Source organism: Calidris pugnax, unplaced genomic scaffold, assembly GCF_001431845.1.
Source record: "Calidris pugnax isolate Ruff unplaced genomic scaffold, ASM143184v1 scaffold154, whole genome shotgun sequence".
In the NCBI taxonomy this organism is placed as follows: domain Eukaryota; kingdom Metazoa; phylum Chordata; class Aves; order Charadriiformes; family Scolopacidae; genus Calidris; species Calidris pugnax.
Genome location: NW_015090890.1, coordinates 688,504 through 701,619, shown reverse-complemented (window position 1 = coordinate 701,619; position 13,116 = coordinate 688,504). Strand labels below are relative to the sequence as shown.

Sequence of the window (13,116 nt, the reverse complement as noted above, 5' to 3'; positions counted from 1 at the left end):
TTTTGTTTGGTTTTGGGTTGTTTTGGGTTTTTTTTTCTTCTTTTAAATTTAATTTCTAACATTGTTTGAACTGAATTCTAGCCCAGGGAGAGCGATACTGCATCTTTACATGTAGGGCTCATATTTATAACAATGTGTAATGACTGTAGCAAAAGTCCTTGTTTCTATATGTGAATGGACAGAGAAACAAGTGCTCTATTGTATTGATTAAAATAGTTAAAATGAGTCCTGTATCATTGTATCTCCTATTCTGGATTAGTGCCTTTTGGACAGTAGACTGTTCTGTAATTAAAATGTAGTATAACTGCTTTTTTGTACAGTTTTGTTTTAATAAAACTTTTTTTTAATTTGTGTTTATTTTAGTATTGTACCTATTAGAAAATAAAAATGTATAACTCAACAACGCTGCGGTTCTTCTCTAGTCCTTTGTGTGCAAAGCCCGTGGGAGGCCTCGGACGCGTGTTGGGACCTAAAATGTGGCTTCAGAACTTCGTGAGCGTGGAAAAATGAAGGTGTGTGAGGAAGATGTGGGTCTGTGCCTGGTTGGTTGTGTGGGGCTGGTCTCCAGGAGGGAGGAAGGTGATGGATGTGATGGTGGTACGTTGGGTTTGGTGGCATCACCTTGGAGTCTGAGCCAGGGGTGGAGACCAGAGTCCTTTCGGGGGGTCTTTCATAGAATCTTAGAATGGTTTGGGGTGGAAGGGACCTTAAAGATCATCCAGTTCCACCCCCCTGCACATCTAACCCCCCCATCTTCACCTTCCAGATCTGCTGTGTGAGCTGAGGGGGGGTTCTCCTTGAGGGGAACAGGCTGGGCACAGGGGACCAAACCCCCAGGGGACGTGGGGGCTGTCACCACCCCCCCCAGCCCTGCTGCCTCCTGCCTTTTGAAGGGAAACCATAAAACCAGGGCGGTGCTGTAAATCAGGGCTGGCCCAGCGGCCGGGAGTGAAGACTGAGCCCCCAAACCTGGTGGCTTTCGACCGTTTGTCTCTTTGGGTTTTGCTTCTTTACAAGTTCATCCCCAACAGGCTTTGTTCTAATGATCAGGAATTAGAAGGACCCACAAGATCAGCTCAGATGACCCACGGGACCAGCTTGGCCATTCTGGAGGAGTTGGTAACACCATCAGGGCCAGCGTGTGCCCCAGATCTTCCAGCTCAGATGACCCACGGGACCAGCTTGGCCATTCTGGAGGAGTTGGTAACACGGTCAGGGCCAGCGTGTGCCCCAGATCTTTTTTTTTTGGAGAGCAGAGGCAGGAGCGGTGGGGACAAGGCCTTTCCCAGCCTCACTGGGTGCACTGGGAGCCCCTTCCCCAGGAGAGCGGCCCCTGCTGAGCCTGAAGGACAAAGTTCTCTCCCTGTGTCACAGATCAAGAGGAATGCAGAAAAGAGATTTTTTTTTTTAAAAGACGCACCCACCAGAGGCCTCTGCTTTGCAAACAAACTCTGCTTCCAGCCCGTTTTCTGCTTTTTAATGATTTTTTTCCCCTAGGGAACCAGATGATCAGGATCACATCCTTTGAAAAAGAACCACAGGAAAAACCCACATGAATTTACCACCTTGGTGTCCAAAGGTGAGTAACAAGTCCCCTCATGGATGTGCACAGCTCGTGGCAGAGCATCTCCTCATATGGGCCCTGGAGATGCTGGGAGGGCTGGAGCCCCTCTGCTGGGAGGGGGGGCTGAGAGAGTTGGGGGGTTCAGCCTGGAGAAGAGAAGGCTCCAGGGAGACCTTGGAGCCCCTGCCAGTCCCTAAAGAAGGGGGGCTCCAGGAAAGCTGGGGAGGGACTCTGGATGAGGGAGGGGAGCCCTAGGAGGAGGGGAAAGGGTTGGACACTGAAAGAGGGGAGATGGAGATGAGATATCAGGAAGAAGATCTTGATGGTTGGACTAAATGATGGTTGGACTAGATGACCTTAAAGGTCCCTTCAAACCTAGATGATTGTATCATTCTATTATTCTAGATGAGGGAGGGGAGCCCTAGGAGGAGGGGAAAGGGTTGGACACTGAAAGAGGGGAGATGGAGATGAGATATCAGGAAGAAGATCTTGATGGTTGGACTAAATGATGGTTGGACTAGATGACTTTAAAGGTCCCTTCAAACCTAGATGATTGTATGATTCTATTATTCTAAAAAATTCTTTGCTGTGAGGGTGGTGAGAGCCTGGCCCAGGTTGCCCAGAGAAGCTGTGGCTGCCCCATCCCTGGAGGGGTTCAAGGGCAGGTTGGAGGGGGCTTGGAGCAACCTGGTGTGGTGGGAGGTGTCCCTGCCCAGGGCAGGGGGTGGCACTGGGTGGTTTTTAAGGTTCCTTCCATCTCTAATCATTCTATAATGCTATGGCTCAGCCAAGGTGAAGCCAGAAGCCCCCCCTGTGCCCCCTCCCCGCACTCACTTCCCTCCCATGGCTGCTCCCCCAAAATCGAGCAGCTCTGGTGCCTTCACCACTTGCCCATCGTGGCAAAGAACTTGAAGGCGGGAGAGGAACAGTGACAGTGGTATTAAATTGAAGGAAAGGAAGGGAGAAAAGGTGTGCTTTGTGCTTTGGGGTTTTTTGTGTGGTGGTGGTGGTTGTTTTTTTTTTTCCCCTGCTCCTTTTGATCGGTGCCTTTTAACACCCGCTTTGGCTGGAGAACAGACGCGGAACGTGGCGCGGGGAAGGGGCTACAACCACCTTCCGGGAAGAGCGAGGTTTGAACAAAGTAACGGGACTTCAAAAGGCTCCTGTGTTTCAGCCAAAGATTTTTTTTTTTTTTTTCAGAAGGTAAAACATTAAAGGGAAGGGGCTTTTTTAAAAAAAAAAAAAAAAAAAGCAGCTGTATTTTCGTGCGCTGATTGCGAGACAACACCGATAAAAATATCCTTTGCTCAACGACTTGCAGCAGGGATTGTGGAATCAACACAGCATTTGTTGCTTAAAAAAAAAATAGAGAAACAAAACAATCCTCCAAAATAAAAAAAAAAAGCCAGTCAAACCTTGCCAGTTGTTCTCAACTAGAAGCCCTGTTTGGGAGAGAAAGAAGAAAAGAGAAAGAAAATAAGGTGATTGAGGGAGGGAGTTTCAAGGACATCTTGCTGCAGTGGCTCAGGGCAGGGTTGGCAGCAACAACCCCTGGTCCTGTCTGAAGCTCAGCAGCTGGAGAGCACGGGGGGAGCTCAAACACACCTTCTTCTGCTTTTATTTAGCGTAATGGCAGGAAAAATGAGTATTAAAGCTTCAGCACAGCTCTGAGGACCCGTAGTCTGTGACAATCCCACACTGAACGGCTGCAGGCAAAGGGCTCTTTGCCCCGGCATCGAAGAGGAAGGAGGATGGATGGAAGGTAAAGCCCTTGGTTTCCACTCATCGATGGGAAGGTCCCCAAATTGCTGGCAAAAGTCTCGTTTGAAGCAGATGTTGGCACCATGGAGTGAGGTGACTCCAGCGCCGGCTGGGAACACTCCTCAACCTCCTGGTGAGACCAGCGAAGCACAGACTGACCCGGCTCTAAAGAAGACGTTTATTTAGGTACTGCAGGCTGCACGGCATGTATAATACAATATTACAGTCATTTAGTATTGTACAGAAATAATTAAAAACTTTACAGCTCATTACAAAGTATCATCTTTGGATTTTTAGCTCATTTAAAGGACGCCGACGGACACGGAGCAGGGTAAAGAGCCACTCTTTATATACAGACCCACGACATTTACAGACACCAACAGAGGGACGAGCTGGGAAAGGCTTTTCCAAGGCACAGGGGGGGACATGGGGGGTGGTGGAGGAGCCACCGGGGGCTGTGACGATGCTGCGGGGAGGTGGCACCGAGGACAAGGGAGGGCTGAAGGGAGGTGGGAAGGAGCTGCTTCACCCCCTGCCCCTTATTGCTCGGGAGCTGAGCTTCTCCATCAGCTTCAGGATGAGTTTGGCAGGGGAAGGTGAGGGGGAGAGCAGCTGCCTTCTCCTGCCAAACAAAGGGGGAACATCTCTTAACACATCCCTCCTGCCTGCACCGCGGCATCTCCTCCCTCTCCCTGGGTTTAAGGAGCTCCCAGCCACGTCCCCGCTCTCTCTTGGGTGCCAGAGAGAGGACCAGGCTGTGCCAGGAGGCTCCAACACCCCCAAACCCAGCCAAGAGCAGCAGCCCAGATTTCTTAGGGGGTGAAAAACACAGCGGGGGCATGGGAGGAGGGTGGAGAGCACAGAAACCAAAGATGGAGAAAGGAGATGGAGGAACAAGACACTTGTTGGTGACCCCCAGCTCAGGAGTATTTTGTAGTGTGACCCCTCTGAACCTATTCACTTCTCACAAACTTGAACACAAGAAGGTCCATCTCAACATGAGGAGGAACTTCTTTCCTGTGAGGGTGGCAGAGCCCTGGCAGAGGCTGCCCAGAGAGGTGGTGGAGTCTCCTTCTCTGGAGACATTCAAACCCACCTGGACACGTTCCTGTGGGACCTGCTCTGGGTGGACCTGCTCTGGCAGGGGGGTGGAGGAGATGATCTCCAGAGGTCCCTTCCAACCCCATGTGATTCTCACCATCTTTCCAACAAGCCTGGAGGCTGGGTGAGATCCAGCCCTGGCTCCACCTGTCACTGACCCAGGGATAAGGCACTGCGGACATGGAACTTGTTGTGCAAAGAGCTGGCAGCACCAGCGTAAGGACAACATGAGCACCAGCACAGAAAAGACTCCTCAACAGCTCCACAACAGTACAAACAGGTCTGTACAACACCCACGCTCGTTTCATACAGGTTTTCACGACTGATAGGCAGGATTTGGGGGGGGGTTCTTGGTTGGTAGGAGGGCAAAGAGGTGTTGAACACCCAGCAGTGGTGAGCTTCCACCTCAACCACTGACAAAAGACAGGGTTGGATGGAACTGGATGATCTTTAAGGTCCTCTAGCTCCACCTGTCACTGACCCAGGGATAAGGCACTGCGGACATGGAACTTGTTGTGCAAAGAGCTGGCAGCACCAGCGTAAGGACAACATGAGCACCAGCACAGAAAAGACTCCTCAACAGCTCCACAACAGTACAAACAGGTCTGTACAACACCCACGCTCGTTTCATACAGGTTTTCACGACTGATAGGCAGGATTTGGGGGGGGGTTCTTGGTTGGTAGGAGGGCAAAGAGGTGTTGAACACCCAGCAGTGGTGAGCTTCCACCTCAACCACTGACAAAAGACAGGGTTGGATGGAACTGGATGATCTTTAAGGTCCTCTCCAAACCAAACCATTCTGTGATTCTATGAAACCTCTCTTCTGAAGGACTCAGGCAGTACTGCCACGCAGAACTCATTTCTATCAGTTTTCCTCAACTAAATTACATCATTAAACAGGAAAGCATCAAGGTCCTCGGACTGAAAAGGAATGACTTTGGACACAGAGATCCAAACCCCCCAAAAGTCCCTCCAAAGAACATCATCGTTTTGGCTGGCCAGCAGCAAAGGACACCACGGCTCAGAACCCACACCCCTGTGTAGCTGTGGACACGGGCTGGGAACCCTACAATTCCCATCCAACAACACAACCATCTACATCCAAAATCCCAGACCCAGCCATGGCTCGGGGGTATGGAAAGCAAACCTGCAGCACCAGCAGACACGGGAGCCGAGACACGCGCTACGAACGACAGTTCCTGCAGGAAATATTCTTCTTCCCTGTATAAAGTGCATGAAAAATCTTGGAAAATATGCATAGCTATTAACCCAGCCTCGGCTGCTGGGCGGTTCCAGTTAAGAGCACCTCCTCCTCTGTGGCAAGAGTAGAGTTTTTCTGAAATTATCAATAAAAAAAAGATATATATATATATGTATATAACCTTCGTTATGATTTTAAACTGTTTTCTGGTTAGTTGGCTTAGCTGGTGCAGAGTGACAGGTGGCTTTGAGTAGAAGGATGTGCCAAAACATTGGAAAATATCTTTAGAAGAAAGCCCAGGAGAGCCGGGGTGAGCAGGAGGGAATCAGAGAAATCCTCTAGGAATGTCCGTGGGGCTGACTCGGATTTGTTTGGCCTTCCAGGACAATCTGTCCCAGAGGAGGCAGCGAGCACGTTCTGTTCAGCCCGTGTTTCACAGCCCTGTGAACACACACAGTGATGGTTTCTAACACAACCCGGGGCAGGTGGGAGAGGGAATTCACCCCAAATCCATCGGCTGCAGCCTCCGACCTCGTGCTCCAGACGTGCAAACACTGAAATGCCTCCTTAAGTATTTCAGAGCCACAGCACAAATCCGGGCAGAGGAATTTATAGCTGGCCACATAAAGAGTGAATGATCAACCCAACTGCTCTGCTCGACCCCGTCACTCCTGCGACTTCCCTCCCTGTACCTTGGTGCTGCAGAATTCCAGCCTTCAGAGACAGCAGCCTGGGAAAAGAGGCTTCAAAAAGAACTCAGGCAGGTCCTTCCCTTCGTATCTCCCCCCAAAGGGGCCACCAAGCAAACAGCAAGAAGTTCTAAAGATCTCCCCAAATCCAGTAAATGAAATGCTGAGACTGAAAAACCACCACCACGACGGGTCCGGGGGCTGTTTCACGTCAGGGAACTCTCCGCAGCACAACAGAACAAAGTGCAATTAGGAAAAAAATAAAACAAAACAAAACAAAAACGGTAAAGATGGATTTTAGAAAATTTACAAGGCAGTTTCAGAGGCATTGTATTAATTAGCGGATGGTCTTTCATCAGCGAGACTCGTCACACTCCAAAATGAAATGTCATTTTGTTGTGTGAGTCGCGTCTAATAAAAGAGTTACAATTTTTAAAATTGAGGATTCTCACCTCTGAATTCTTTCATTATTAAATTTCTCCCATCGTCTCGGCTTGAATGGACGGGAGCTTCGTGCAAAGGAAAAAGAGGAAAAACTGTACACTAAAAATATCTTTAAAAGCTGGTCTGTACATTTTATATTAAGATTTGTTTAAGAAAAAAACGTAGGAAACAGTGAAAGTAGTTACACAAAGGTGAAAGGATACACGAGTCCCTGGCAGTACTAAGCGTGCTGCCTCGTAACCCGTCCCACTTATTGCTGCTACAGATTAGTTTCTATTTTAATTTTATTCCTTCTGCATAAATGATATTAATTACAGTAAATCAGCATAATCATCTCCTCTGCTAAGCATCCCTCTCTCCTTTGATGACAATGTGTCTTTCCCTTGGACCTCTGAAGCAGACGGCTAAGGCACTTAGATACCCACCTGCAGCATGGGCAGCGGCCACTAGATACGTATTAAAAGATCAATCATTAATTCAGCATCCCAAATATTATTCCCCAGGTAGATAAAAACGCCTCTGGCTCGAGCTGTCCAGTCCCCAGCTCAGAATATAAAACTCTTGTGCCTTTGATTTGTTAGCAGTGGGGGGTGTGCGTACGTGGACATGCACACGTAGGTAGAATTTGTGCCACGGGCAGTTAAAAACTAGCAAGGGTTACCAAAAAAAAAAAATAAAAAAAATCAAGTTTTCTAAAAGCCAGCCCCAAACCTCCCACTCTGAAAGGAGAGAGGGGTTTTTGGGGAGGAACTCGGCTGTTTTGCTTTGGCGATGGAGGCACCTCCTCTTTGGATGGGGGCGCGAGGGGAGCTCCTCTCTGCCACCTCGGGTGGTGGATGATTGTAAAGCGCAAACATTTCATCTTTTAAAATAATAAATAAAGAATAAATAGACCGGATTCGTCCCGTCCCAAGGACGGCCACCCTTGGCTTTGCATAGCTGGTAAAAAAATCCAAGCATCTCCCAAGGCTGGGGGGGAACGTCGCGGCACAAAAGTGCTGGTCTCTCTGCAAACCCCACCTTGGCTCAAAGGACAGAAAGAAGGTCCTGTCACTTCGGGGCAAGCGAGAGAAGGGAACCTGCCATGGTGAGAGGGCACGTTAAACACATTACAGACAGCAAATTCGCTCAATTCCCCTCTTTCCTGAAAAAAAAAAAGGGTCAAAATTATCCCAGAGCGGGTCATGGGCCCTCTGCTGTTCCCAACAAATCAGCTGGAAAGATTGTGCTGATTTCCATAGGAGAGAGGGACAACAGGACAGTAATCAAAACAGGCACTGGTCCCATTTATTTTTAAATAAAGGGTTTTGGGGGTACTTTGATTCAAAATGAAGTTTTACGTTTGCCTCTCTACCTGTCTGGAATTGTTATAACCTTGCCCTTTCACCATGTACTACGCGATATGGACACAGCTCTTATGAAATTAAAAAAGAACCGTTATTTTTGAGGAGGATTTTTTTCAAGAATTGCCAGTGAGCAGGTAGTATTTTGGAGCTATTGGAAAACCATGCCATAATTTGAACAATTTCCACGTCCCTCCCATCTCTGGAAGGTGAAGGGAGCAGAGCTCACACCTGCTGGTTGCCATCAGCCATACCCTGACGCCTCCCAACTTGTAACAGGAAATGAAGGACACAGCTCCAGCACCGTGACAAGGCAAGGAATTAACATGTCAATCACCCAAAGCAGAGAAGAAACCCCCTTCATTAGTGTTGGCCACATACGAGACCTTCCTGTGGTCGGTTCAGCCTCCCGAAGGCAGAAGAACCTTGCTCTCCCCTGGATCTCTTGGGCGGCGTTTGCTGGGGAAAGGGCCATCTCAGTTTGCCCAGGATTTCCTGTTCTCCACGTTCTTCTGGCTCTGGCTCTTCTCTGGTCGTAGCGTGGATCCTCCTTCTGATTTCGCCAGGGCCGTGAGCGATGCCAGGTTGGAGGTTGAGCCGGAGAAGTTGCCGCTCCTCCTGTTCTCGGTGGTGGCTCCTCCTTGTAGCCTCAGCCCGGTGCTTCGCCGTCTCGCCGGCCCCGTGGCCTTCTTGACTCTGCCCGGTTTCACCAGCAAACCGTAGCCCGGGTTGCACCTGAAATACTGCTTCCCTCCGATGGACCCGTCGTTCTTACCTTGAACCAGAAGAGAAAGAAAAGACAATGGGCAAAACTGGCTTTTATCGAGTGCATCGGTGGTGCTACTGGGAGGACACTGGAAGAAGAACATTCTGGGATGGAAGATGAGTGGTCCCTGTCAATACACCGTGAAGGTGAACACCAGGGAGGAGAGAGCTCGATATGGACATAAGGTGTAACATCAGCAAGTTTGCAGATGACACCAAGTTAAGCAGGAGTGTTGACTCCCAGGAGGATAGGGAAGTTTTGCAAGAGGATCTAGATAGATTGGATCACTGGGCCAATGCCAATGGAATGAGTTTCAACAAGGGCACCACCTCCATTGTAAGAAGCCAAGAAAATAACTGAAAAGGGAGACAATTCCATCAGAGGTCAGTGAGACCAGGTCGACAAAGGCAGACTGGAAAAAGATCACAGAATCACAGAATCTTCTAGGTTGGAAGGGACCTCAAAGATCATCTTGTCCAACCGTCAACCCAACTGACAAAAATAGACACCCGCACAACAAACAAGAAGCATCACCATCACTAAACCATACCTCCCAGCACTACATCAACCTGTCTTTTGAACATCTCCAGGGATGGGGCCTCAACCACCTCCCTGGGCAGCCCATTCCAATGGCTGATGACCCTTTCAGTGAAAAAATTTTTCCTAATATCCAGCCTGAACCTCCCCTGGAGCAACTTGAGGCCATTTCCTCTCGTCCTGTCGCCTGTGACTTGAGAGAAGAGAACGACCCCCACCTCTCTACACCCTCCTTTCAGGGAGTTGTGGAGAGCAATAAGGTCTCCCCTCAGCCTCCTCTTCTCCAGGCTGAATAACCCCAGCTCCCTCAGCCTCTCCTCATAAGACTTATTCTCCAGACCCCTCACCATCTTTGTTGCCCTTCTCTGGACCCGCTCCAGCACCTCAATGTCTTTTTTATGGTAGGGGGCCCAAAACTGGACACAGTACTCGAGGTGGGGCCTCACCAGTGCCGAGTACAGGGAAGGAGCTTTTATATTCCCCTTCTCAAAACGCACCCAGTAATGGCTAATGAGCCCCCCCTCATCAAAAATGACATTCAAACGAGCACTGCAAACTCTGATGTGCCGTCTGATTTACACCCAGACTAGATCTTACGTTACCTGAAGGTAAATCCAGTTCCACACCAACCCACGTTCCCTCTTGGAAGTCTGTGGGCCCGATGTATCTAACGGTGCCAGTCTTATTTGCGCCAACTGTGACGTATTCTCCCTCTTTCAGCCACTCGGGAATTTCATTGGCATCTTCGGAGTCAGAATTCACCTCCAGCTTTTCTTCTGCCAGCTCTGACCCATTATGGTTCAGTCCACGGGCAGCAGACATGCTCTTCTCTCCTTCCTGCTGCTCTTCTGTGTTGAGAGAACACGGGGGATCTGTCCCCAACATGCTTGTGAAGGACTTCAGCTCTGATGTCTTGACTTTCTGGATTTTGAAAGGGGAGGCTGGGACGCCGGGCTGGGACAACTGGTCAGGATGGATCTGTGGTTTGGGAAACCCCAGTTCCGAAGCTCCAGAAGCCATTTCTTTTTTCCTAGCCAGCCCTGCTGACTCCGTCGATTGCGTGGGTGACGACTCCTTCTTTGGAGTGGAGGTAGAAAGAAAGGGTTTTGCATCGGTGGCCACAGAGGCCTGCTCACTTGGAGTCATGGGAGACGTGCAAGATTTCAATTTCAAAGCATCGTTTCCATTCACTTCAGCGCTGTCTTTAGGTCTCTGAAGGCTGAAGGTGGGCAGGTTCTCTCTCTTAGTACCGAGACAGCTTTCTGAAGAGCTGTCCGAGTGCCCTGGCAAGTCAGAAGAAGAGACCTGAGCCCCAGCAGGAGCTGGGAGGTCACTCGCTGCAGGCGTCTGGCCTCCTGCTTGAGCCACAGCATCACTTCCCGCTGCAAGGGCTTCAGAGAGGGTGGCTGTGGAGACACTGTGAGAGAAGTACCCGCTGGAGGCTTCGCTCAGAGGACTTGGAGGTCCCTCCTGGGAGTCCTGCGCCTGGGTGTCTCCTGTGGGCTGCTGCAAAGGCACTTTGGGGGGCTTTTCTGGACTCTTGTCCACCTCAGGCGTCTGCACCACAGTTTCGAATGGCTGCTTCCCTACTCCCTCTTGATGAATCTGAAACAGAAGAGGACAGGGGCCGTGGAGCTCTGTTATCCAAAATATCTGAGCTAAAAGGATAGATAGGAGGCTTCTGGGCAGTACTAAGGCCTCCAGCTTGTCTAAATCCCTGTGTGGCTGCCATCTCCAGAAGATGTGAGCTGATCTGAAGTCAGCTTTGCAAACCTGGTAGGCTTGTCAGCTCATTTCTTCCATTAATAAGAAAAGCGTCGACTAAAAGAAATACGTTCCCCAATATTTACTGAAAAATTATTTATATTACAGGAATGGTCATTTGCTGTTTGAATAGCAGGATTTATATGAAATGTGAAACAGCCATGATCTATAAGTCTCTCTCAGTTATTTGGCTTAACTCTCAGGATTGATAAATCACGGCTCTCCACCTAAACTGTCATTTATGTCCCTGTTTCCAAATGCCATTCCCACCTCAATGCCGCCAGCACCACACACTCTCAGAGTATGAAATTAACTGCACCTCCTGAGATTAACAGCCCATTTTAGTGATGTATTTCTTGGCTGTAAAGTTTACTAAATCTGATAGATCAATATCTTTTGCCAGCACATGTACTCTAAAAGATTAGGATGTCTCTAAATCTCTTTGGGAGGGAGGGAGGAGGCTGCTAATATGAAGGGGAGGAAAAAACCCAGTGGTTGGAGAACAGCAGATTTGTACATATCCTGGCTTAACTCTCAGGTGTACATTTTTGTTTAGTCTTCAAAATGTTGTGGTTTATCCCATCTAGTGGTTAAGTGTCCCAAACTACAGGATTTTCACCTTATTCTGAAGTGCCTTTCCCACTGGAGATGTAAGCGGCGTTTGAAGAGAGTGGGATTTGATTGAATTACAGGAATTTCAGAACCAAAGGCCAGCTTGCTATTGCTAAGTGAATTGTAATAGAGAAAACTTTTTTTTGAAATATTCCTGCAGATTAAAAACGTATTTTTAGCTTTTCTATGGAGAGGACGGTGCACACGTGTACTCTGGAGCTCTGCTCTTTCTTTGGATTTTTCTGTTTTAAGCGTTCAGATAACACACATTTTGCTAAGACAATAAAGGCACAGTGGGAGAAAGTTGATTTGCTATTCATAAGGCTCAAGTTCTGCTGAACTGTGGGAGATCATAAGGGTCTATTTTCTCTCCAGCTTAGCAAGAGCCTTTTTTTTTTCCACGCCGATATAATGAATTGGCTTGAAATGTAAAATTGAGAATTAAGCTCAACACTCAGAGTAACAGAGAAGTTCTGTTTATAGAAAGCATCAGAGCCCAGCAATTTGCCTTTTAAAGCAGCAAAACAGCTAAATTTTAGCTAGTTTACTGCTAATGCAATCATATGATTAACTGGGCTTTTAAATATAAAAGTGTAAAGCAGTGATAAAAGGGGAGATTTTACCAGGACCTAAGAAAACCCAGCACCACACACTGCACTTAGTTGTCTCACAGTGAAGCGACAGGTTTTCAGCAGCAAACCCAGCAGCTGCTTTTGCCACCTCTGCTTTCCAGGCACGTGGTTATGGAAATTGCATCACCACATCCTGGGATGTTCCTACCTGTTTTATCTTGGCAGCAGTGGCATCAATAACAGCAGACTGGACCATAATTCGTGGGACGGCCTGCAGGAATGAAAAAAAAACCAATCAACCTATACAGAGCATTGTTGACTTAAAGGATTAAATATCGTCAAACTGGTAAATAGTAAAACTTACATTTGAAATTTTGGAATCGCAAACAAACCTTTGCCACGAAAGGACAGAGCATTGCTATTTTATTGCAGTCTGATGACAAGCTCTTGAAGGGGTATCGTGGGACGGCCTGCAGGAATGAAAAAAAAAACAAAAAAAACCTACACATGGCATCGTTGACTTAAAAGATTAAATGTTGTCAAACTGGTAAATAGTAAAACATTTGAAATTTTGGAACCGCAAACAAACCTTTGCCACAAAAGGACAGAGCATTGCTATTTTATTGCATTCTGATGACATGCTGTGAAGGGGTAAGAATCGCAAACAAACCTTTGCCACGAAAGGACAGAGCATTGCTATTTTATTGCAGTCTGATGACAAGCTCTTGAAGGGGTATAAACCTTAACCAAGGCATCCCTGA

General features: G+C 48.1%; 1 protein-coding gene across 1 annotated transcript in view; it reads right to left on the bottom strand.

Moving 5' to 3' along the window:
- Positions 1-3,484: 3,484 nt before the first annotated feature.
- Positions 3,485-13,116, bottom strand: part of KIF13B (kinesin family member 13B) — a 159,595-nt gene continuing 149,963 nt past the window's right edge. Inside the window, 4 exon segments of the mRNA XM_014947668.1 lie at positions 3,485-4,573; positions 4,897-8,879; positions 10,010-11,012; positions 12,564-12,626. Of these exon segments, the coding sequence (XP_014803154.1) occupies positions 8,581-8,879; positions 10,010-11,012; positions 12,564-12,626 (1,365 nt within the window). The 3' untranslated portion in view covers positions 3,485-4,573; positions 4,897-8,580.